Source organism: Sardina pilchardus, chromosome 12, assembly GCF_963854185.1.
Source record: "Sardina pilchardus chromosome 12, fSarPil1.1, whole genome shotgun sequence".
Lineage (NCBI taxonomy): Eukaryota > Metazoa > Chordata > Actinopteri > Clupeiformes > Clupeidae > Sardina > Sardina pilchardus.
This window is the reverse complement of record NC_085005.1, coordinates 31,424,807-31,451,896: the sequence shown is the minus strand read 5'-3', so window position 1 is coordinate 31,451,896 and position 27,090 is coordinate 31,424,807. Positions and strand designations below refer to the sequence as shown.

The 27,090-nt window shown below is 42.8% G+C and overlaps 1 protein-coding gene across 1 annotated transcript in view; it reads right to left on the bottom strand.

Moving 5' to 3' along the window:
* Positions 1–23,279: 23,279 nt before the first annotated feature.
* Positions 23,280–27,090, bottom strand: part of LOC134097451 (unconventional myosin-VIIa-like) — a 63,139-nt gene continuing 59,328 nt past the window's right edge. The window contains exons 43-46 of the mRNA XM_062550323.1: positions 25,397–25,484; positions 24,801–25,094; positions 24,573–24,694; positions 23,280–23,966 (exon numbers count right to left, since the gene is read on the bottom strand). Coding sequence (XP_062406307.1) covers positions 23,280–23,966; positions 24,573–24,694; positions 24,801–25,094; positions 25,397–25,484 — 1,191 coding nt within the window. The remainder of the gene's footprint in view (positions 23,967–24,572; positions 24,695–24,800; positions 25,095–25,396; positions 25,485–27,090) is intronic.

The window sequence follows — 27,090 nt, the reverse complement described above, 5'->3', positions numbered from 1 at the left end:
CTTTTAGTGAAAAAAAATTAGGAGTCATAAAGTTAGGAGTGACACGCCCATTATTTTTAGGAGTTCCTCCTAAATTCGCCAGTTAGGAGCTACTTTTAGCCCTAAAATTCTTTGTGAATACGGGCCCAGTTCTCCAAATCCTCCTTTTGCTCTCAGTGCTCTCCTCGGTCTCCTCCACCCCACCCGTCTGGTCCTTGTGTGGTTAGAATAGAATAGAATAGAATATATTCTTTTTTGACCCCGTGAGGGAAATTCAGTTCTCTGCATTTAACCCAATTTAACCGAATTAGTGAACACACAGCACACAGTGAACACACAGTGAGGTGAATCACATAACCCAGAGCAGTGAGCTGCCTGCCCAACCAGCGGCGCTCGGGGAGCAGTGAGGGGTTAGGTGCCTTGCTCAAGGGCACTTCAGCCGTGGACTGTTCGGGGATCGAACCAACAACCCTCAGGTTACAAGCCCGAAACCCTAACCAGTAGGCCATGGCTGCCCCTAATTGTTAGGGGTTGTCCAGGATTGGTGTCTGTCTTACCTGATGAGGCAGTGGGGACTACATTCAAGTCTGGTACTGAAGGAGAGGAGCATCAAGCAGAAATGACCTTGATATGAGTTACTGTACCTCAAATGAATAACATCATCATCAGAATCAAATGAAACTACAGTATATGATCATAATATGTTTATATGCCACATACATATGCAGTACATTAAAGATTCCTCATGGCCACCATGCCTTACCTGATGAGTTTGTAGGGGACACTGGAGTGGAGTCTGTTGTTGGAAATATGTGAATATGTAAATATATTGGAAATACAGGTATGCTACCAATTTTTTGTCAAATAAATGTCAATGTAAACACTGCAGATAGTAAAACCACAAATCACCTCAGGTTATGACATGGTAAGTAATGTACATCACAAACACAAATATAGAACTTTGATATTTTGAGAATGATATTTTCTTTCACAAAATATAATGAAAGCATGTCATATTTGTGTGTATAGCGGGTTACATAACAGTGTCTCATTACCACTTACCTTTAACTCTGATGGTGTAGGAGGCAGAGGACCGAACATGCCCTCATCACCACTGACCTTTAACTCTGATGCAGGAGGCAGAGGACCGAACGTGCCCTCATCACCACTGACCTTTAACTCTGATGGTGTAGGAGGCTGAGGACCGAACGTGCCCTCATTACCACTGACCTTATGTAGGAGGCAGAGGACCGAACGTCCCCTCATTACGACTGACCTTTAGCTCTGATGTAGGAAGCAGAGGACCGAACGTGCTCTCATTACCACTGACCCTTAACTCTGATGGTGTAGGAGGCAGAGGACCGAACGTGCCCTCATTATCACTGACCTTTAACTCTGATGGTGTAGGAGGCAGAGGACCGAACATGCCCTCATCACCACTGACCTTTAACTCTGATGGTGTAGGAGGCAGAGGCCTGAACGTGCCCTCATCACCACTGACCTTTAACTCTGATGGTGTAGGAGGCCGAGGACCGAACGTGCCCTCATCATCACTGACCTTTAACTCTGATGGTGTAGGAGGCAGAGGACCGAACGTGCCCTCATCACTGACCTTTAACTCTGATGGTGTAGGAGGCAGAGGACCGAACGTGCCCTCATCACCACTGACCTTTAACTCTGATGGTGTAGGAGGCAGAGGACCGAACGTGCCCTCATTACCACTGACCTTTAACTCTGATGGTGTAGGAGGCAGAGGACCGAACGTGCCCTCATCACCACTGACCTTTAACTCTGATGGTGTAGGAGGCAGAGGACCGAACGTGCCCTCATCACTGACCTTTAACTCTGATGGTGTAGGAGGCAGAGGACCGAACGTGCCCTCATCACCACTGACCTTTAACTCTGATGGTGTAGGAGGCAGAGGACCGAACGTGCCCTCATCACTGACCTTTAACTCTGATGGTGTAGGAGGCAGAGGACCGAACGTGCCCTCATCACCACTGACCTTTAACTCTGATGGTGTAGGAGGCAGAGGACCGAACGTGCCCTCATCACTGACCTTTAACTCTGATGGTGTAGGAGGCAGAGGACCGAACGTGCCCTCATCACCACTGACCTTTAACTCTGATGGTGTAGGAGGCAGAGGACCGAACGTGCCCTCAATACCACTAACCTTTAACTCTGATGGTGTAGGAGGCATAGCTCCGAACGTGCCCTCGTGCTGTCATCTGGCATGTCCACGTCCTCTGAGTGTGATTTTTTGGATCTCTGAGCTCCACGGTCAGTTGGATCTTACAGCGTGTTTGGTCATTACTGTTGTTTCCTAGCTCTTTCCCCTCCTCATCCAGCACGCTCAGATGGAGTTCGTAATCATGAGCTTCTCCGTGACACCAATCAGAGGGGTGCAGGATGCACTGGAGAATCACATGACTGCCTGCTTCCATCTCAGTCACTCTGGAGGAAGCATATACTGCAGGAGAAATGGCACGATCGGTTTACAGCCTCAAGGCCAACGGCAATAACATGAATAAACCTAAATTTCATAACAACCATGTGAACTTGTTGCAGTAAATTGTCTATAGTGTGTGTTTGTATGTATGTTTGTGTGCATGGTGTAATGAGTGTTAATTATTCTCAAACACTTTGTTACTGAGTGTCAGGGAAGTAAACCCACCATAAAGAACAGTCAGGCGAACTACACCAGGTTGTGATCCATTTTCTCTGGTCTGCTTGCAGGTGTAGTCTCCAGCATCCCCAGGTGTGACATCAGTGATGTGGAGAGAACAGTTAGGGAGCAGACTCACTCTATGTGCGGCTACTGCTGGTTGCATATTTCCATATTCAACCAACAGCTGTGGAGTTCCAGTGCTGTTAGTCCACACAGTAGAGGAGCAGTCAGGACCAACCACGTTATAACAGGGCAGAGTAGCTGCTCCACCTGCACTGGAGAACACCATGGGGGGGTTCCCTCTAACACCTGGGGATGAGATCACATAAACAAAGGTCTAATTATACTTGATTGTTGCTTTGACCAAATATACTTGAGCGCGCCTTATGCTGGTTGCAGTAGGCTTCTGGTTTGTCACTAGTGCGTTATGTGTATTTGTATGAGGGACATAACAAGTGAAGAACAGAGTTAGTTAGTTAGTTAGTTAGTTAGTTAGTTATGCTTGGAGACCATTAAATGTTGGAGCTGTGGCCTTGTGTCAGTGGTTCTGGTCATCTGTATGAGGGGTGTAACAGCGTGTAACATGTGTAACAGACATTAAGAGGCATTCTGTGCAACATTGTGGTGCAAACTACAGTAGGCTGGCTAAACCCTGCCTGATTTGGATTTCACCCTGCAGCTCAGGCTGGAAACCTGCACACCAAGCAAGGTCCATACAGACATGAATGACAGAGCTTGGTGTGGATGAACTTGACTGGCCTGCACAAAGTCCTGACCTCAACCCAATAGAACACCTTTGGGATGAACTAAAGCGGAGACTGAGAGCCAGTCGCCTGGTCCAACATCAGTGTGTGACTTCACAAATGCGCTGCTGAAAGAAAGGTCAAAAATGCCCATAAACACACTCCTAAACCTTGTGGAAAGCCTTCCCAGAAGAGTTGAAGCTGTTACACTGTGTAACCCAGGTTAAAATAGCCATAAATACATTCTTGAATAAATAACAATAAAAATACTTTTGAATAAATATGCTGATATAATAAATAAAGTTCATGATTTAGTATAATAAATAAGATTAAAAATGATTTCGTTTCAATATTAATTCTTACAGGAAGTTTTGTCACTTAATACGAATCAGCCTATCAGAATGGCTGGTTGCAACTTCCTGTTAGAGAGAGAGAACGCTAGTCAGAAGAGAAGTCACGCACGCTGAAAGTTAACAGCTAGCCAACAACAAACCAGTGAGCAAAATAAGAGCAAGTCGCGTGAAAACGTTTATTTCCTTTTATTTTCAAAGTGTGTTTGTGTTACATTTGGTCTACGAGGTAGACTGTGTTATTTTTGACATATTAGAGAGTATAGTAACCACCGTGTATTTGAGCCACGCACCGCTGGCGAGCCTCCCACCCGAGAGAACCATCGGAGCATCATCTAGCTGCATCCATCGGATTCATCGACATTGGGATAACAACAAGAACTCTTTCTTTGGAATTGCGGTAGGACTTTTAAAAGCCATCGTCATTTTCTGTCAAGAGGATTGTTTATTGGACTTTGAATTGCGGTAGCGTGGGACTCATTCGAAACCGAAACCTAATTCATCTCCACGTTTTCCACGTGGATTTCACTGGATTGCTCAACTGGCTGCTAGCAAGGTTAAATGCACTGACTGTTTAGCACATTTGATTGAATTGCATTGTTACTGAAAGCACTGTTTAACATGTTACTTGATAGTTTTATTCACTAACGTTTACAGCCTTACTGTTATATTGAATGGTGAATGGTATCTTTGAAACTTGATGGTATTAGCCTACTGTTATGTCAAAGCTACACTGTTTTGATTTTGTTTTTGAACCAGCTAAACCTAGTAGCTCACTGGTTTAGATAGCTAACAGCTAATGCCTGATTCTAAAAATAGGCCTACTCATTTAAAGCACTTGCTGCTTTAATGCTACTGATTCAAAGCTATTGCTGCTATTGATTTAAAGCACTTGCTGCATTGATGCTATTGATTTAAAGCTATTGCTGCATTGATCATATTGATTTAAAGCATTTAGTGCTATTGACAATTAAATATTGTTGAACTTAAAGTTAAAGTACGTACTAATTGAAATAATATTTTCTATTTGAATTTAGCCTAATTTAAACTCATTAATACTAATGTGAAATAAGTCTTATTAAACAAAATAAGGATTTAGGTTAATTTAATTTAAAATAGGATTTAAACAGAAACTGAGTTAACTCTAAATAGAAACTAAATAGTAATTTAAAGGCAACTTTAAACTAAACTTGATAATTATTTTCTTTAAACTAAACCAAGTTAAGAGATTTAACTGTACACTTTATTACCTGAAAGAAGAGGTAATTATACATTTCTACATACTGGATTCCAATTCTTTATTGAATATTGTCCATTTCATGTCTCTAATGGTACCAATGTATGTTTTCTAGTTTTGCTCTTTTCCAATATAAACAAGCCGGCATTTAAAACTGAATTCATGGTCTGTGGTGTGTCTAATGTTATTTTGCTGTAATTATTGTTTTAGCCACTTCTGCTCTCTACGAGCCTAGTCACTGGTCCTAATATAGCATAACTTATCACAAATCGAGGTAAGTGCTACAATATAAATGGCGAGCCAGCCAGGAGCAGTTGATTGCTAAAATAGAGAGGATTATTAGTGAAATAAAGTAATTTTATCACCCAGACCTAAAATAGAACCAAGTCCGGCCAAAATGGAAGTGGTAGATAGAGAAAATGTAAAAGTGCCTAACTCAGTCATTATTAGTGGACTTACTGACACAGACAAAGATCAAGACGTCACTGACTTCCTGAACCGGTATGGACGTATCGGGAGAGCAATCAGAGTAGATGACCCTGAATCCCCATACCACAGAAATGTCATTGTGGAGTATGAGAGTGGAGCTGCAGTCACAGCCCTTGATCCTTTGCTTCCACATAACTATGAGAGCCCTAGTGAAGTGACTTATCAGATCAAAGCCTTGTCAGTTGAATATGTCCTTACTGTGACTGGTGGCGCCGTCCAAAGCTTCTTGACTGAACTGCAAAAGATCGCTAAACTGAGTGGTCGATCCTATGAAGAGATCCTGCGAGAACAGCTGTCTGAATGCAGTAAATCAGTAGCTGTTAGTGCAGAGCCTGTCAATGAGCCTGAAATCGAGTCTTCCCACACTGAAGTTGAGAGTGAACAAGAACAACCACCAGTGGCGCAGCCACAAGCAACCTCTCCTGTTGAGACAAAAGAGCCTGACGAAACTCCCCAACGTGATGCTGAGGCCAAAGCTTTAAGTCCGGTTAAAGACAATGAAGCCCCTATCACTGCTGCAAGTTACTCTAATCCTCCTGAAGTGCAACGAGTGATTGTGGAACATGTAGTAAAAAGTAACGCCCCTGCACCAGTGATGCATGCGTCATTCAGACTCAGACAATTCTCTGGCAAAACCCCTTGCCCGAATCACGAAATAGATTTTGACACATGGAGAACTAGCGTTGAGCTCATTCTAAAAGATCCAGCTCTGTCTGATCTACAACGCTCAAGAAAGATTCTAGAAAGCTTAGTTCCCCCAGCAGCCAACGTTATCAAACCTTTAGGCCCACAGGCCTTGCCTGAAGCCTACCTTGAGCTGCTAGATTCAGCATTCGGAATTGTACAAGATGGTGATGAGCTCTTCGCTGTGTTCCTCAACACATTCCAGAATACTGGAGAGACAGCCTCCCAGTTCTTACACAGGCTACAGACTGTTCTCACCAAAGTATTGAAGAGAGGTGGTCTATCTGCCAGTGAAGCTGACCGTCACCTCCTGCGCCAGTTTTGTCGAGGGTGCTGGGACAATGTACTGATAGCGGACCTGCAGCTTGAACGCAAGAGAGACAACCCACCTCCCTTCTCAGATTTGCTGATGCAACTGCGCATAGAAGAAGATAAGCAAACTGCCAAAGAGAACCGAATGAAGAAGCACCTTGGTGCATCAAAGCAGAAAGCCAATGTCCGTCTCTTGACAGCAAGCTCTCTTGAAGCCGATACATCAGTGGACGATGACCTCACTGAACTGAGGAAGCAAGTTGCTCAGCTACAGAGTCAACTCACTCGACAAAAGACAAAGAAAGCAGAGTCCAGCGCATCTCCAGACGAGGTCGCTGAACTGAAGAAACAAGTTACAGAGTTGAAAAGCCAGCTCACAAGCAGAAAATCAAAGAAACCCCCAAAGACAAAGGACAATGTGGCACAATACAGTTCAAAGCGTCAACCCAAGACCCAAGCATCTGATAGCCCTTCAACTTCAACCCCGAGGCCTAGTACCAGACCCAGGCCATGGTACTGTTTTCATTGTGGCGAAGATGGCCATATTGCTCCCACCTGTGACAATGAGCCAGATCCAGCATTAGTAGCTGAAAAGAAAATACAGCTGAAAGAAAAACAGTCCTCGTGGGACAGTCAAAATGGTTCATCCTCTCCCCAGCGTTTAAACTGAAGTCAGCCCTCATTGCGGGACAAATGAGAGCTGAAGGCAGTGAAAACCGTCCCACCTCTAAACACAGCAGATCCCGCAACGTGAACCTGCCAAAGGGACTAGTTGGAGCTAAATACACAGCTTGTGTGCTCATTGATGGACAAACCTGTAACTGCCTTCTCGACACAGGGTCTCAAGTGACCACAGTGTCTCAATCCTTCTATGAAAACAACCTCCACACCCTGGGGATCCACCCTTTGAACGAGCTGTTAGAAGTTGAGGCTGCAAATGGCCAAACTGTGCCTTATTCAGGATTCATAGAAGTAAACATCACTTTCCCCAAGAATTGTTTTGGCTCCGAGATCAATGTGCCAACTCTTGCGTTGGTTGTCCCTGACACACGCCCTAGTGCCCAATCCACACTCCTGATTGGCACTAACACCTTAGACCAAGTGTACGAGAATTGCTCCAAAGCAAACACAGATCTTCAAACTCTCCCATATGGTAGCAGAGTTGTCCTTCAAGTAATGCAACAGAGAAACAAGCAAAAAGTAAACAGCAGCTTAGGACTAGTGAGGCTACCAGGAAAAGACCCTACAGTTATCCCTGCTGGTCAAAGCTGTGTGATAGAAGCATTTGCTCATGTTAATAGCCAAGCTTCAGACCGATGGGTTGTTGTCGAACCCCCCTCCTCGTCTTCCTTACCTGGAGGCATGTTAGTCACTAGTTGCTTACTCAGTCTGCCTAACAATCCATCCAAAAAGCTGCCTGTGGTGTTGCGCAATGAGAGCAAGCACGACATAATCCTTTCCGCAAAAAGCGTCATAGCTGAAGTGCATGCGTTGCAGGAAGTTGTCCAGAACAAGTGTACACCATCTAATGCTGCACGCCACGGTAGTTCCCCAAAGTCCTTCAACGATGTAAAGCTGAACTTAAACTTCGATGGCTCCCCACTTCCAGCTGAATGGAGAAAACGAATAGAAGAAAAGCTATGTGCTATGCCAGAAGTGTTCGCTCTACATGACACAGACTTTGGTAGAACAGACAAAGTTAAGCACCAGATCAAATTGAGCGATGAGACTCCCTTCAAGCACAGACCTCGACCCATTCGTCCACAAGACCTCGACGCAGTACGGAGACACCTGCAAGAGCTGAGTGAGGCAGGAATAATTCGTGAGTCAGAGTCACCATTCTCTTCTCCTATAGTAGTAGTCCGAAAAAAGAATGGGGATGTGAGACTCTGCGTCGATTATCGCAAGTTGAACCTGCAGACAATCAAGGATGCTTATGCCTTGCCTAACCTAGAGGAGACTTTCTCTGCACTCACAGGCTCAAAATGGTTCTCCGTCCTAGACCTCAAATCAGGCTATTATCAGATTGAAGTAGAGGAAGCTGATAAACCCAAAACAGCCTTTGTGTGCCCATTGGGGTTCTGGGAGTTCAATAGAATGGCTCAGGGTATAACGAACGCACCCAGTACGTTTCAAAGGTTGATGGAGAAGTGCATGGGGGATATCAACCTCAAAGAAGTCCTCGTCTTTTTAGACGATATCATAGTCTTTTCTGAAACTCTCGAAGAGCATGAGATCCGTCTCCTCAATGTCATGAACCGTCTTAAAGAGTATGGCCTGAAACTGTCCTTGGAAAAATGCAAATTCTTCCAAACGTCTGTAAAGTACTTAGGCCATATCGTGTCTCAACATGGCGTTGACACAGACCCCCAAAAGATTGAGGCTCTGAAGACTTGGCCTACCCCAAAGAACCTCAAAGAGCTACGCTCATTTTTAGGCTTTGCTGGGTATTATCGTCGATTTATCCAGAATTATTCGAAGATAGTAAAGCCATTAAATGACCTCACTGCGGGGTACCCACCTCTTAGAAAGAACAGCAGGTCAAAAGAGAACAGCGGCCAGTACTTCAAGCCAAGAGAACCTTTCGGAACACGATGGACTGACAGCTGTCAACGCGCATTCGATTCCATCATTGACAAACTCACCACTGCTCCAGTGTTAGGATTTGCCAACCCAAAGCTGCCATATGTGTTACATACTGATGCAAGCACGACTGGATTAGGAGCAGCCCTATATCAGGAGCAGGAGGGAGCCATGCGTGTTATAGCTTATGCAAGCCGTGGATTGTCCAAGAGCGAATCTCGTTATCCAGCTCACAAACTTGAGTTTCTAGCCCTCAAGTGGGCTGTAACGGAGAAGTTCGCTGACTACCTGTATGGAATCCCTTTTACAGTGTTCACAGACAGCAACCCGCTAACTTACCTGCTCACAACAGCCAAGTTGGACGCGACGAGTTACCGTTGGTTGTCTGCCCTCTCCACCTTCAGCTTCCAGCTGCAGTACAGAGCGGGTAAACGCAATCTCGATGCAGATGGTCTCTCGCGACGTCCGCATGCTGAACCTGTGAATGACCTAGTCTCTCAGAAAGAAGAGGAGCGAATCCGTCAGTTCATACACCACCACTTACCTGAGTCTGACACAGTCACACGGATCTCCTCCAAAACTGTGAACGCTGTCTGTGAAAAACATCTCGTCTGCCCTCCTGTAAACATTCAAGAGAATGGTCTCATCAATCCAGTTGTTACATCCCTTGCCATGATGGCTAAAGCGGTTCCAGACAGCTTTGAACGTTGTGATGGATTCCCAGTCATTCCCAGTATATCAGAGGAAGATTTGATACAGCAACAGAGAGCCGATCCTGCACTCTGTGAAATCATCCGTCTGATGGAAACTGGGGAATCCCCTCCTCCAGCTGTTAAGAAGGAGCTACCAGATCTTCCCATCTTCTTGCGAGAGATGAACAAGCTGGAATTGAAGGACAACATTGTCTACAGGAAGAGGCAAGTCAGAGAAGAAACTCAATACCAGATTGTTTTGCCTGTGAAGTTTAGAGACATGGTGCTGAAAAGCCTTCATGATGACATGGGTCACATGGGTTTTGACAGGACCCTTGACCTCACACGATCCAGATTCTTTTGGCCCAGGATGGCTACTGACGTTGAGAAGAAGATAAAGAGTTGTAGCCGCTGTGTACGTCGTAAAACACCACCAGAGAAGGCAGCACCCTTGGTGAACATCCAAGTCACAAGACCCCTGGAGCTGGTCTGTATGGACTTTTTATCGATAGAACCAGACCGAAGCAATACCACGGATGTTCTTGTGATCACTGACTTCTTTACTAAGTACGCACTGGCGATTCCAACTCCTAATCAGAAAGCTCGAACAGTGGCCAAATGCCTGTGGGAAAACTTCATAATCCATTATGGATTTCCTGAAAAACTACACAGCGATCAAGGCCGAGACTTCGAGTCTAAGACAATTAAAGAACTCTGTGATCTAGCAGGCATTACAAAAGTGAGAACAACACCGTATCATCCCAGGGGAAACCCTGTGGAGAGATTTAATAGGACTCTATTAAACATGCTAGGTACTCTCAAAAGCCAAGACAAAACTCACTGGCGAGACTTCGTTAAGCCATTGGTGCATGCGTATAATTGCACGAAACACGAGACAACCGGGTTCACGCCATATGAACTCATGTTTGGTCGCCAGCCTCGGTTGCCTATCGACCTTGCCTTCAATGTCCCATTGAACAGCAACAACCAGAAGTCTCACTCTGAGTATGTAAGAGCTCTGAAAAGCCATCTCCAAGAGAGTTACCAGCTGGCTAGTAAGAATGCTGCCAAGACTGCAGCCCGAAACAAAGTCAGATTTGACAGACGTGTCACTGAATCCACCTTGGATGTGGGCGATCGTGTACTAGTCAGGAATGTTCGTATAAGAGGAAAGCACAAGTTGGCTGACAAGTGGGAAGAAACCGTGCATGTCGTCGTTAGCCGGAATGGAGACCTTCCAGTTTACACCGTCAAGCCAGAGAACAAAGATGGTCCCCTTAGAACGCTGCACAGAGACCTCTTGTTACCATGTGGTTTCTTACCAGTTTCTGAGGGAGGACCCCCAGCTGTGTCAGACAAACCTCAAAGACCCAGTACACGTCAACACCCACAGCCTAATCCTGACGAGCAAGAACAAGAGTCAGAGTTTAACTCTGTTGAAGATGACTTTGTGTCGTATTACTATTATGATCCAGTCACAGAACCCATACGATTCACTAGAGAATACTCTAGGACTATGCCTTCCAGAGAGCAGCCCAGTTCTTCTGTCGAGCCTACCTGTACGGGCATTGAAACAGTCTCGAACAGTGCTCCGGAGGAATCTGTTGAAGCCTCATCTGGAAACCCACCTGGACATGACACTGAACACTTAACTGAAACGGAACCTGTCACGACAAATGACACATCTGAAAAAGAAAACTTACCTGAACAATCAGCAGAAACACCTGTGGAAGGAACAAACCCTGAAACAGAAACAACTGAAGCTGAACCTGATACCTGTCATGGAACAGATTCCGCGAGATGTGTTGAGTCTGAACCTGCAGAAGATGGTGAAGCTACACATCAAGATGAAACACAGATTGATGAAGACAGAAATGAGGAAGAAGGAAGTGAGATTGAGAATACAGAGAGAAGATCCTCAAGACACAGAGAACCAACAAAACGACTGACTTATAATGAGTTAGGAAATCCCTTAGTGACAATTGTGCAAAACTTATTTCAGAGCTTGAGTGAAGCTGTCACTAAATCTCTTCTAGAGCCTAACTTTAAAAACCCACTAAAGTATGCAAAGAGACTTGCATAGATTCAAGAGGGGAGGGTGTAACCCAGGTTAAAATAGCCATAAATACATTCTTGAATAAATAACAATAAAAATACTTTTGAATAAATATGCTGATATAATAAATAAAGTTCATGATTTAGTATAATAAATAAGATTAAAAATGATTTCGTTTCAATATTAATTCTTACAGGAAGTTTTGTCACTTAATACGAATCAGCCTATCAGAATGGCTGGTTGCAACTTCCTGTTAGAGAGAGAGAACGCTAGTCAGAAGAGAAGTCACGCACGCTGAAAGTTAACAGCTAGCCAACAACAAACCAGTGAGCAAAATAAGAGCAAGTCGCGTGAAAACGTTTATTTCCTTTTATTTTCAAAGTGTGTTTGTGTTACATTTGGTCTACGAGGTAGACTGTGTTATTTTTGACATATTAGAGAGTATAGTAACCACCGTGTATTTGAGCCACGCACCGCTGGCGAGCCTCCCACCCGAGAGAACCATCGGAGCATCATCTAGCTGCATCCATCGGATTCATCGACATTGGGATAACAACAAGAACTCTTTCTTTGGAATTGCGGTAGGACTTTTAAAAGCCATCGTCATTTTCTGTCAAGAGGATTGTTTATTGGACTTTGAATTGCGGTAGCGTGGGACTCATTCGAAACCGAAACCTAATTCATCTCCACGTTTTCCACGTGGATTTCACTGGATTGCTCAACTGGCTGCTAGCAAGGTTAAATGCACTGACTGTTTAGCACATTTGATTGAATTGCATTGTTACTGAAAGCACTGTTTAACATGTTACTTGATAGTTTTATTCACTAACGTTTACAGCCTTACTGTTATATTGAATGGTGAATGGTATCTTTGAAACTTGATGGTATTAGCCTACTGTTATGTCAAAGCTACACTGTTTTGATTTTGTTTTTGAACCAGCTAAACCTAGTAGCTCACTGGTTTAGATAGCTAACAGCTAATGCCTGATTCTAAAAATAGGCCTACTCATTTAAAGCACTTGCTGCTTTAATGCTACTGATTCAAAGCTATTGCTGCTATTGATTTAAAGCACTTGCTGCATTGATGCTATTGATTTAAAGCTATTGCTGCATTGATCATATTGATTTAAAGCATTTAGTGCTATTGACAATTAAATATTGTTGAACTTAAAGTTAAAGTACGTACTAATTGAAATAATATTTTCTATTTGAATTTAGCCTAATTTAAACTCATTAATACTAATGTGAAATAAGTCTTATTAAACAAAATAAGGATTTAGGTTAATTTAATTTAAAATAGGATTTAAACAGAAACTGAGTTAACTCTAAATAGAAACTAAATAGTAATTTAAAGGCAACTTTAAACTAAACTTGATAATTATTTTCTTTAAACTAAACCAAGTTAAGAGATTTAACTGTACACTTTATTACCTGAAAGAAGAGGTAATTATACATTTCTACATACTGGATTCCAATTCTTTATTGAATATTGTCCATTTCATGTCTCTAATGGTACCAATGTATGTTTTCTAGTTTTGCTCTTTTCCAATATAAACAAGCCGGCATTTAAAACTGAATTCATGGTCTGTGGTGTGTCTAATGTTATTTTGCTGTAATTATTGTTTTAGCCACTTCTGCTCTCTACGAGCCTAGTCACTGGTCCTAATATAGCATAACTTATCACAAATCGAGGTAAGTGCTACAACTGCAAAGGGTGGACCAATGTCATATTAATCCCTATGGATCAAGAATAGGATGTGACTGAAGTTCATATGGAAGTCAAGGCAGGTGACTCAATACTTTTGGCAATATAGTGTAAGCCTCATCTGTCATAACATAAGCATTTTGAAATGGCATGTGTATATCAAGTAAACTTTAACCTCCTGACTAGAGGTTTGTTTTGTCCTCTCTCTAGAGGACATCTGTAAACTTGAATATCTCCCAGACCATGCTTGCTACTGAGCTAAGTCCTTTCGTTCTCTCAAGAGGACATTCAGGACTTGTAATTGATACCAAATTTATGGGGGTGGGGTTTTGGGAACTTCCTCTTTTTTTCTTGTAATGACATGTGTCAAATTGATCCAATTTTCCAGGAAGAAAAAGAGGAAGTTCCCCAAACCCCCATATATTTCATATCATTTAAAAGCCCTGGATGTCCCCTTTAGAGAACAAAAGGAGTTAGCTCAGTAGTATGTATGGTGTGGGAGATATTACAGTTTAGAAAGGCCCTCTAGAGAGGCCAAAAATGAACTGCTGGTAGTCAGGAGGATACAACTTAAATGAAATTTCATTGGAATTCATTACTAAAATCATGTCTTCATGTCATGAATCAATCTTGAACTGAAAGGGAAATGCTATTTAAATGTATTAGATACTTAAATTATGTGCAACCCATGTACGCTACATATTAAAATTATGGAAATCCAATGGTTTATTTCAGTGTATGACTGTTTTTGTTCTTCTGTTGTCTATGAAACTATAAACAGACTCTGCTTTCATAGACAGAGTAATGCAAAATGAAAGCTGCAGCACTCAGTTTGGTGCAAAACATCTATTTTGTTGTATGTGCACAGAATGTGGTTAATGCCGTGTGGTCAGAGACATTAGTGCTTCCTACTGACAGGAAGCAAATGGCTACAGTATTACGGCGTTTTGTAATTAATGAATGCATTAGGTAGCACACATTTCCTACAGTATTTGAAATATATACATTACACTTTATGCCCCAATCTTTACACACATGTCCATTTCCCTTTGACCTCTGATGCTGACTCACGTCAAACTTCTGGTTTGTATCTCATCCACATTAAATTTCATAGTAACTTTATAATAGCATTTTGTGTTGAATTCATGGTCACATTGGCCTTCATTTCACATTCAAATCCAATACAACATACTGTACATTTGATGCCCCAAAGTATAGGCTACACATACTGTATTTTCCTTTGAAAGTTGAACATGACCTCTGATTCTGACTCACATCTCATATCTGGTTTCTATCTCATCCATATTAAAGTTCATTGCAACTTCATCATAACATTTGATCCTGTTGATTGTATGGTCACATTGATCTGCATTTCACATTCAAATCCATTACAACCTCAGAAGGGCAGTACTAAGCTACTTAGCACCAGTAGTAGTTGGTAGCAGCAGCAGCACTAAGTAGATCGTACTTGGCAGCAGCCGTACTTAGTAGATAGTTGGTAGCAGCAGCACTTAGTATAGGCTAGTAGCAGAAGTACTTGGTAGTTGATAGACGTGATAGGGAACACCAACATAGTGCTGGTGGTTGCCATGGTAGCATTAGTTAGTTCCATGTAACTCACCCATGTGGTCGTGACTCAGGCAGATCAGCAACAGCATCAGAGCACAGGGGATGGACACCATCTTCATCTTTGTGCTGTTTCACTTTTAATCTACTGCATGAGTGCGTCACTGAAGTAAAAGCTATCGGTCAGTCTCTCTTCTTTATTCAGGCCCTGAGCGTTTCCTTAAAAGGCAGCATGTTGACGTGTGGTTATGAAGGCCTGCGCTACTTCTTCCTGTACACATCTACAGGTTTCGGCCACTTCTGGTCCTCAGCAGGGCTTCAGAAACTTGTGAAATTCAGACAATTGTTTTCATAATTTAGACAATAAGGTGAAGACCTAAGCACTTATCAGTGGCACCTGGATTTTTTCCATCTTTCAAGATTATTCCTTTGTTGAACAAACAGGTCACAGACCTGCCAATCATCTGTTTTACATATTGTCCCTTCTAACTAGTTAGTTTGGGTCCATTGCTAATTAAATCTTGTATATTTACACTGATTTTGTGCTTTTTTGTACTTGAAGTACCTGCTGGCAGATATTTTCAGAATAGACTGGAGGACTGGAGGATGGTCATTAGACATGTATTACGCATGAAATAAATAGTCACATCACATCACATCACATCACATCACATCACCTCTTACTTGTGCAAACAGAAACAAGATGGGCCACAAGGGGGCCCCAAAGAGCAGATACTGTGCTAAACAGCCTTTATTCACATACTCACACTCTCACATTATCACGGCCGACGAGGTGACCTCTTCGATGGAAATAATGTTTCGGAGGAAGCAACTCTGTCTTCGTGCTTTGCACGTCGCCAGACTTTAGACCTCCACCTCGCCATTATTTCTATCGAACAGGTCCCTTGTCGGCCGTTATCCCTTACATACTGCACTCGTGGTGGGTGGTGTTGGAAAAGGTGACACTCAGTGTTGGTGTTATAAATACAGGCACAGTATCTGCTCTGTGGTGATGATGTGAGTATGTGAATAAAGGCTGTCTTGATTGTAGAACTACTTTCCGCCACACATCAACTTTCTACGTGCAGGGCACATCGCCAGAGTTCTAAACCTCCACCATCGAACAGGTCAACTCGGCCGTTATCCTTTACATAATAGTTCCATTATCAAATAATTTAGTTTTAAGATAAAAAAAGACCTTATGCCCCCTCTATGTTGAGGAAGAACATTATTCATTCAGAAAGAAAAGTGCCCTTATGATGCTAGCAGGGCTGCCAAAGCCTCACGCTTTGAGCGTGACAGTCGCGCAATTTGACCCATTCTCACACCACACGCCATACTTGACATTTCTCACGCAAAATATTTCGCCATTCAGTGCACTATATATTTATTTTTTTTCATGATGATAAACTTTGGTCATTGCCTTGCCGTAGTTCGAGCTCTGATTGACTGACAGCAATAACCAATCCATCAGTCCTTTGTGCCTAAATCTCACCAACCACGGAAGGCATCACGCAATATAAACAAATCAGAAGCAACGTAAGGCTGGTCTTGGTGCCTCTAACTTATCTTTCAAACACAACAGCGCCGACTCCGACAATTAGATTTAAAACGTTCTCCTGCTTGCCAGATTTTGTTCACTGTTGATTCGCTGTTTCTCCTTGATTTTCCAAGTTAACGTTAAGGCTGCTAAGTCTATCATTGTTGTTGCAGAGCTGTGTAACATTTATTTGCCTCTTTTTTGATAAGTTCACACTTGAAAAATCGACTCTAATCGGAGTGCCAAATGTCACGCTTTGAGTGTGACAGTCAAAAAAATTTTCGCCGAACTCTCACGCTTGCCATTTTCTGAAACTTTCCAGCCCTGAGCTGCTAGTCACACAATGTTGTACTTCTCTGATAATAGAAAAGGTTATAAATGCTTAAAATGCTTCAGATGTAACGTTATTTGATGTCAAAGTGACGCCAAAATGAATGGTGTTGTGACCACTGTAACCCAACCACTAGCTATGACTATTCTAACTTCTCCGATGAGAGAATTGTTTGTGAATGTTTTCACGCTATGCTGCTATGCTGCTGGGGGATTGGTAACAACTTTCTCCACTTCTTCCACTACACACAATCAATTATTTTTTTTATTTATTTTGATAGTGAACAGTGAGAGACTGGCAGGAAGAGAGTGGGAAAGTGAGATGTGATTGGATCAGGAAATGACCCGGGCCAGAGAGGGAGATGTGATTGGATCAGGAAATGACCCGGGCCAGAGAGAGAGATGTGATTGGATAGGAAATGACCCAGACTTGAACCCGGGTCCCCATAGCACTTGGACCCAAATATGGTGCGGACGCTGTGGCCTGCTGTGACTGTGACTCCAGGGCTCCGTTCGAATTGGACGGCAGCTGCCTATTGCCTCCCTCCCTAAATAGAGAGCTCTCTAACTAGACATGACTTTAGATTAAACGCGTCGTTTAAAAATGAGCGTAGCACTCTAGAATCTTTGGTTAACACTACGGTATGACGTTAGCAAAAGCCTGACGTTAAACTAAATTAGCCTACGTAAGCTAGCAGGCTAACGGTATAAAATAGTTTCACTGGCAGCTAATATCTCAGACCAGGCGTTATTAGTGGGTACAACAATGGTATAACCAGGTAGTAAACCATTTATTTTCAATCTACTTTCCACAAATCGAAGCTAAATAACGTCACACAAATGACATTTCAACAGATTCGGCAGTCGTTTACCGATATCGGCAGCCATGTTTGTTTTGTTTACACAGAGATTCAGACGTGGCCGCAAAGGATTATGGGTAGAAGGGAGCTTCAAGTGTACATCGATGCTGCCTTCAAAATTTACCGTTATTCAGGAATTCTAAGATATCTTAGAAGGCAGCGAAAATCGTTTTTTCGGTTTCGAACGGCCTTCGCTGCCTTGCTCTCCAGTTAGATATCTTAGAAGGCAGCAGTTTTACCCGATTCGAACGGAGCCCAGGTCTAGTGTCAGCCTCCCTGCTGTGTGTCTTCCTCTAAATGAAGCCATGTGGTGAGTGAGGTTCATAAATACGTGTGGTTGTGTGTGTGTGTGTGTGTGTGTGTGTGTGTATGCGCGTGTGCATGTGTGTATGTGCATGTGTGTGTGTGTTTCTTCCTCTAAATGTAGCTATGTGGTGGTGAGGTGGTGGTGTGTGTGTGTGTGTGTGTGTGTGTGTGTGTGTGTGATAGGTGATTGTGTGTGAGTCTCCTCCTACCCTGTTTCTGTTTCGTCCAGCAGTGTTCGTTCTTACAGCAAAGACACTTATGCTACTGGTGCTGGGTCTGAAGGAGTAGGATTTGTCTACTAGCATTTATATTCCTGTACACGAGGAGTAATATGTGTGTGTGTGTGTGTGTGTGTGTGTGTGTGTGGGTATGAGAGAGAGTGAGAGGGTTTGTGTGTGTTTGTGTGACTACAGCAATTGCATTAGCTCCATGTAACTCCCCCATGCAGGCTGATCAGTAACACTGTCAGGGGATGCAGCGTTAAGAGGAGAGTGTCTGAGTGCCTGAAAAAGGACATGCTGACATTTGTTTCTTTCTTTTTTGGGGGGGCGGGGGAGATTGAGCTTAGTCTGGTGATAGCCAGACTAGAAGCATACAATAATTATCTCCAAATGCAAGAAATGTCAAGCAAAAGCATAGATAAGCTAAACAAAATAATGAACAATTAATACCAGCCACAATCTAAATACAACAGATGTGAGCAGAAGAATACAGTATTGTAGGCTGAAAAAAATATACAACAATATATATTCCTGCTTATATATATACGTGTTCTGTCTTTGCCCGGTGCGCTAGAGAGGTTGTGTTGAATTAGTTTGTTTATTGACCATCTGACTCCATTATGGTATAATCATTAGCTTCGCTGCCGATGACTGAAATATCAGTCTACAATAAATAAGTATTTCTAAACTTATCTCTCTACAAGGCCGATTTGTTTAATCACAATGAGATCCAACCTAATATCATTAACAATATATCTGCAGTTCATTGACTATTGGCACCTCTGTGGAGTTTTCTCTTACCAGTTCAGTGACCACTATTCGTTTGGCTAATCAGGCCGGCTGGCATTAGCACGCAGAGGCTCTCAAGGCTTGGTGCAAAACTGAATTTGCGCAGTGACTCCTAATAGTATAACTGGCCCCCACAAGTTACGCAGTTTAACTGAGAATTCACTTAAGATATCTGATTAAACAAATGCCTTGATTAGGACTCCAATCTCAAGAAAAGAATATTACCGATTACCAATAAAGATCACATTTATTTGTAATCTTTCTAATACAATCAACCAAGGTATAAAGGTAATCAATAAAGGTATAAAAGTACAGACAATAATAAAGTAGTAAAGAGTTAAAACAATCAACCTAAAGTAAAGTTCAAGATATCATACCTGATGTAGAATTGACTAAAGAAGTGGAACTCTAAGCAGAGAGATTCCAGTTCTAACTCCAGTTTGGAGTGCTGTTAGTCAGACTCTCCTAGCTTGGGCTACACACTGGTGGAGTTCTTGGTAAGCAAGGACTGAAGGGTCACTCTTGTTTTTTCTTAAATATCCATCTAGAAAACAGGAGGCATGTCGGTGTGGTTCCACCTTAGAAATTAACATATAGACTGTGTGGCTACAGAAAACCTTGGCCCTCCACAGGGTACAGTATATCTTTATCATTACAAAATGTGAATGGGAGGTTTCCCATCCAACACTGGCAATTTTCGCTTAGATCACCAGAAAACATATTTACACTTATTTTAGAATTGTACCACTGAGACCCTCTTACTTCTCGCATTGAGACATTAAAAATGATACCAAACATAGATACATTATCATTTGTCATGAAACAGATACATTTCAGTTTTCAGCATTAGTTCCCCAGAAGCGTGGAGAGGGGAAAATGGAGGTGTGTCTGGCATGGGCCCGGGAGCCCTGGCCAAATGGTGGTCTCCACACAATGGGGACAGTCAAATACAAACAGATCACCTGAACACAGAGGAGTGTCCAGCTGTGAGGTCGTCTCCCCCGTCTTACAAATGTGAACTTTAGAGATCGGCTCATGGATGGAAAAATACCTTAGTCCTACAGTAATAGTCTTACAGTATTAATAAAGTCAGTCTTAATTGCTTTTAAGTCTACAATTCAAAATAAATGAAAGACTTCTCTGTGTGTATGCATGTATGACACACTTTCAAAATGTCAAACATTAAGACATTGTATTGTAGATTACACAAATATTATTCAAACATATGTATGTCTTTCTACATGTTTTATCAGATATGATAATTATACTGACTATTGATACCGCTACAAAGCGCCACACCAAGATGAGGAAGATTACTTCACACAGAAGAGTCATGAAGAGTTCACCATGTTAATTCAGCACTTGTAGTTCACCATGTTAATTCATTTCAGCACTTGTTGTTCACCATTATAATTCAGCACTTGTAGTTCACCATGTTAATTCAGCACTTGTTCACCATGTTAATTCAGCACTTGTAGTTCACCATGTTAATTCAGCACTTGTAGTTCACAATGTTAATTCAGCACTTGTAGTTCACCATGTTTATTCAGCACTTGTTGTTCACCATAATAATTCAGCACTTGTTGTTCACCATAATAATTCAGCACTTGTTGTTCACCATGTTAATTCAGCACTTGCAGTTCACCATGTTTATTCAGCACTTGTTGTTCACCATAATAATTCAGCACTTGTTGTTCACCATAATAATTCAGCACTTGTTGTTCACCATGTTTATTCAGCGATTGTAGTTCAATGACTGAAGGATCCTCTGTGGAATGACAGATATGTTGCAGGAACAATAAACAAAAACAAATAAACAAATGTTAGTAATACCCTTGATAATAAACAAATAAACAAATGCTAGCAATAACCCTGATAATATACAAATAAAAAAACTGGACAAATCTATACAGCCTGGAAACCATGGACCTAATTTTCACGATGACGATGAAGATGACGATGTCTAATCAACACATCGAAGCTTGTATTTTGGTTAAGAACCAAACCCGATTTGGTTCAAATCTACACACCTTTCACTTCTGAAAAATGTAAGGTCAAAACAGTGCCAAACCTCATCAGATGATGTATTTTCATTCAGAAAAACACCTTAATGTCCATTTTTGCCAGAGTTACACTTTAACTGATTTAACGTGTGTGTGTGTGTGTGTGTGTGTGTGTGTGTGTGTGTGCCACTCTCACCTCTACTTGTCTGCTTCCTCCTCACTAAATGAACAGTTCCAATGAGTGCAGGTATAATCAGCACCATGGAGAAGATGCAGAGTCTGATGACAGCCTCTAGGGTACACAGGTGGACTGTTGAATGGTGTAAAGAAAGCATACATATGGGCAATTCATGATGGGTTCAGAGTGCATGCAATGTGATCGGTTTGCTTTAGAGGATATCAATGATATCAATATTAATGTATGTGGTTAGAGTTAAGTCTCATTCAAAGTGAATGTACCCTAACTGGATTTATGATAAGACATCAAATATACTGTGTAAGTAAACTGTTAGCTACAACGCTACACTCATGAACATGGGGGGCATGAACATGCAAGCTAACATGCCTGGCTATTTTAACTGTTGCAACTAGCAACTCAAGCTAGGTAAAAGTGATTGTTTTGGGGTGTTTTTTGTACCGTACTCAGTGACCACAATGACTTCAGGTGTTTCTACCCTACCTGATGAGGCAGTGGAGATTACGGTCGAGTCTGGTACTGAAGAAGAGAAAGATGAAGCAGAAATTACTTTGAGATGAGTTACCTTAAATGAATTAATAATATTTCATCATCCGCATCAAATGAAATGACACAACCCTGTTTATATGTCCTGATGTCCTTGTAAAATTACCAGCCTGGCTCATTCAGTCCTGCCCCCTAATCTTGCCCCTGTGTGATTGGCTCATTCAGTCCTGCCCCCTAATCTTGCCCCTGTGTGATTGGCTCATTCAGTCCTGCCCCCTAATCGTGCCCCAGTGTGATTGGCTCATTCAGTCCTGCCCCCTAATCGTGCCCCAGTGTGATTGGCTCATCCACTCCCTCCCTCTCCTCCTCAGAGCTGGTGTGTGATGAGCGTTTTGGTGCATAATGGCTGCCGGGCATCACCCACGTGGGTGCTACACATTAGTGAAGCGCTTTGAGTGTTGCGAAAAGAGCTGTATAAATGGAATGTGTTGTTGTTGTCAATTGTTTGCACCAGTTTGAATATTGGCCCTTCATGGCCACCATGCTTTACCTGATGAGTCTGTTGCAGCAGGGGATACTGGAGAGGAGTCTGGTGCTGAGGAAGATCAGACAGATATTACACATTACTAATATTAACTTTTCAACACATTAGAAATACAGGTATGTTATTATTTTTGTGTTAGTGGAATGTCAATGTAAACCAGTATGTAAAATTGTCAATTTAAACAGTGCAGATAATAAAACCACAAATCACCTCAGGTGATGAAATGGTAAGCTATGCTAATAAAAAACATAAATCAACAAACACAAATTGAGAAACTTAATCAAATAGAACCTTAACAGAAATAATAACAAGAGAATAATAAGTGTCTCATTACCACTGACCTTTAACTCTGATGGTGTAGGAGGCAGAGGACCGAACGTGCCCTCATTACCACTGACCTTTAAAGGGATAGTTCGGGTTTAAGACACAAAGTTATATGGGTTCCCTGTCAGCAACGTTGTGCATCAGCACTGACTTACCCCCCGACAGCGTCCTGTGAGCCGAGATCCAGCCGGTATTTGATCGTTTTTGATGCTGAAGAAAGTAGTCCGGCAAGTTTCTGGGGTCACGAAAGTAAAGTGTTTTTCTTCTCAAAACCATATGCGTTCAACAGAGTGATATATTTGCACCACAAAAACGTTGTCCAGCTGTCAGTAGCGCGCAGTGATAGGAATCGCGAAAAATAAGTAAGTGATAACGAGGTTTGAATTTTTCCTGGACAACGTTTTTGTGGTGCAAATATATCACTCTTTTGAACGCATATGGTTTTGAGAAGAAAAACATTTTACTTTCGTGACCCCAGAAACTTGCCGGACTACTTTCTTCAGCATCAAAAACCGGCTGGATCTCGGCTCACAGGACGCTGTTGCGGGGTAAGTCAGTGCTGATGCACAACGTTGCTGACAGGGAACCCATATAACTTCGTGTCTTAAAACCTGAACTATCCCTTTAACTCTGAAGGTGTAGGAGGCAGAGGACCGAACGTGCCCTCATCACCACTGACCTTTAACTCTGATGGTGTAGGAGGCAGAGGACCGAACGTGCCCTCATCACCACTGACCTTTAACTCTGATGGTGTAGGAGGCAGAGGACCGAACGTGCCCTCATCACCACTGACCTTTAACTCTGATGGTGTAGGAGGCAGAGGACCGAACGTGCCCTCATCACCACTGACCTTTAACTCTGATGTAGGAGGCAGAGGACCGAACGTGCCCTCATTACTAATGACCTTTAACTCTGATGGTGTAGGAGGCAGAGGACCGAACGTGCCCTCATTACCACTGACCTTTAACTCTGATGGTGTAGGAGGCAGAGGACCGAACGTGCCCTCATCACCACTGACCTTTAACTCTGATGGTGTAGGAGGCAGAGGACCGAACGTGCCCTCATCACCACTGACCTTTAACTCTGATGGTGTAGGAGGCAGAGGACCGAACGTGCCCTCATCACCACTGACCTTTAACTCTGATGGTGTAGGAGGCAGAGGACCGAACGTGCCCTCATCACCACTGACCTTTAACTCTGATGGTGTAGGAGGCAGAGGACCGAACGTGCCCTCATTACCACTAACCTTTAACTCTGATGGTGTAGGAGGCAGAGGACCGAACGTGCCCTCATTACCACTGACCTTTAAAGGGATAGTTCGGGTTTTAAGACACAAAGTTATATGGGTTCCCTGTCAGCAACGTTGTGCATCAGCACTGACTTACCCCCCGACAGCGTCCTGTGAGCCGAGATCCAGCCGGTATTTGATCGTTTTTGATGCTGAAGAAAGTAGTCCGGCAAGTTTCTGGGGTCACGAAAGTAAAGTGTTTTTCTTCTCAAAACCATATGCGTTCAACAGAGTGATATATTTGCACCACAAAAACGTTGTCCAGCTGTCAGTAGCGCGCAGTGATAGGAATCGCGAAAAATAAGTAAGTGATAACGAGGTTTGAATTTTTCCTGGACAACGTTTTTGTGGTGCAAATATATCACTCTTTTGAACGCATATGGTTTTGAGAAGAAAAACACTTTACTTTCGTGACCCCAGAAACTTGCCGGACTACTTTCTTCAGCATCAAAAACCGGCTGGATCTCGGCTCACAGGACGCTGTCGGGGGGTAAGTCAGTGCTGATGCACAACGTTGCTGACAGGGAACCCATATAACTTCGTGTCTTAAAACCTGAACTATCCCTTTAACTCTGATGGTGTAGGAGGCAGAGGACCGAACGTGCCCTCATCACCACTGACCTTTAACTCTGATGGTGTAGGAGGCAGAGGACCGAACGTGCCCTCATCACCACTGACCTTTAACTCTGATGGTGTAGGAGGCAGAGGACCGAACGTGCCCTCATCACCACTGACCTTTAACTCTGATGGTGTAGGAGGCAGAGGACCGAACGTGCCCTCATCACCACTGACCTTTAACTCTGATGGTGTAGGAGGCAGAGGACCGAACGTGCCCTCATCACCACTGACCTTTAACTCTGATGGTGTAGGAGGCAGAGGACCGAACGTGCCCTCGTGCAGTCAGCTGGCATCTCCAAGTCTTCTGAGCGTGAACAGGGTTTGGATCTCTGAGCTCCACGGTGATCTTACAGGGCATTTGGTCACCTCTGCTGTTCCTCAGCTCTTTCCCCTCCTCATCCAGCACACTAAGATGGAGTTCGTAATTATGAGCATGTGTGTGGCACCAATCAGAGGGGTACAGGGTGCAGTGGAGAGTCACGTTACTGCCTGCCTTCATCTCAGTCTCTCTGGAAGAAGCAAAGACTGCAGGAGAAATGGCACAGTTTACCGCCTAATATGTTTATGTCTATATATGTCCATGGTGTAATATGTGCTTATTATTCTCAAACACTTCATTACTGAGTGTCAGGAAAGTAAGCCCACCATAAAGAACAGTCAGGCGAACTGCTAGACCAGGCGGTGATCCACCTTCTCTCAGGTACTGCTGGCAGGTGTATTCTCCAGCATCCCCAGGTGTGACATCAGTGATGTGGAGAGAACAGTTAGGGAGCAGAGTCACTCTATGTGTGGCTACAGCAGGTTGGATTCTTCCATATTCAACCAACAGCTGTGGAGTTCCAGTGTTATTAGTCCACACAGTAGAGGAGCAGTCAGGACCAACCGCGTTATAACAGGGCAGAGTAGCTGCTCCACCTGCACTGGAGAACACCATGGGGGGGTTACCTCTGACACCTGGGGATGAGATCACATAAATAAAGGTCTAATTATGCTTAGCATGTGGCTCCTTGTGCTGGTAGCATACTGGTTTGTCACTAGTGTGTTATGTGCTGCCATCTGTATGAGGGATGAGGTGCAACAGACCTTATTCTGTGGAGAAAAGATATTCTGTGCAACGGTGTGGTGGAAATGCATTTATTTATCACAAAACAATATGTCGATACCTCTTATCAATGAAAACAAACGTAACACTAGATTGAGAATGTGACGTAAAACGCAACGCATTTTGGGAATCGGTGGCCCAAAACTTAAGTTGTTTTACTGAAGTGCGGGAACAAAGAAGTGCAGTTGTTGAAATGCCGCTTACCTGCTGTGTTATAAAATTCAATAGAGTAACATGAAGCTTATCTTTTATCGTTTTCCAGCGTGGAAAAATAATAGTACACGCCATGTTTCAGAGGTGACAAAAAGGCGAGGAGTGGCATGGATAGCAGCAGTAAGGAAGCGCAAGATTATGTTCTGTTTTTCACACAATTTTTTCACGCTTAGTTTTCATTATTATCATGCCAGATCATAGGCCCAGAACACTCGTTTACATGGACTGGCATCAGGCGAGCCAAACTTAGCCATAATTCTTTGTGTTTTGATGACATTGGTCACATGTCTTAGCAATCTCTATAACCATACATCCTTTGAACATATTTCTGTTTTAGTTCTGCTATGAAAGTGTAAACAGCCTTCGTAGCCAGAATAGTGCATCATGAAAACTGCTATAGTCAGTCTGGTGCATATCTCTTTTGTCTTGTGTGCACACAGAATGTGTTTTTTATAAAGTGTGGTCAGAGCTTGAAGACATTAGTGTTTTCTGCCGACAGAACAAATTACTGCAGTAGTAAATGCGTTTGTAACGCATTTTGTAATGCATTTTGTAGCACATATTCCCTCAAATACATATGTTACATTTCATAGCCCAATTTATACAGACATTTAATTTCATCTTAAACTACTCCAACTTAAACATGACCTGACTTCCGTATCATTTCTGGTTTGTATCTCATCCACATTAAATTTCATTGTAACTTCATCATAACATTTTATAGTGTTGAATTCATGGTCACATTGGCCTGCATTTCACATTCAAATCCAATGCACCCATAGAAGGCTGTAGTGGGCTACTTAGTACTAGTAGTTGGTAGCAGCAGTAGTTGGTAGATAGTAGTTAGCACAGCAGTACTTTGTAGATGGTAGTAGTACTTATTAGTTGATAGACGTGATAAGGAACACTAAGAGTAGTGCTGGTGGTTGTCATGGTAGCATTAGTTAGCTCCATGTAACTCACCCATGTGGTCCTGACTCAGGCAGATCAGCAACAGCATCAGAGCACAGGGGATGGACGCCATCTTCCTCTCCTTTATCCTCCCTTTTGCTCTCTTCTTCTCTTTCACTTCTACTCTCCTGAGGGTGGTCACTGAAGTAGAAGCTGTCGTTCAGTCTCTCTTCTTTATTCAGACACTCTATGCTTCCTTTAAAGGCAGCATGTTGATGTGTGGTTATCAAGGCCTGCACTATTTTCTCCTGTCCA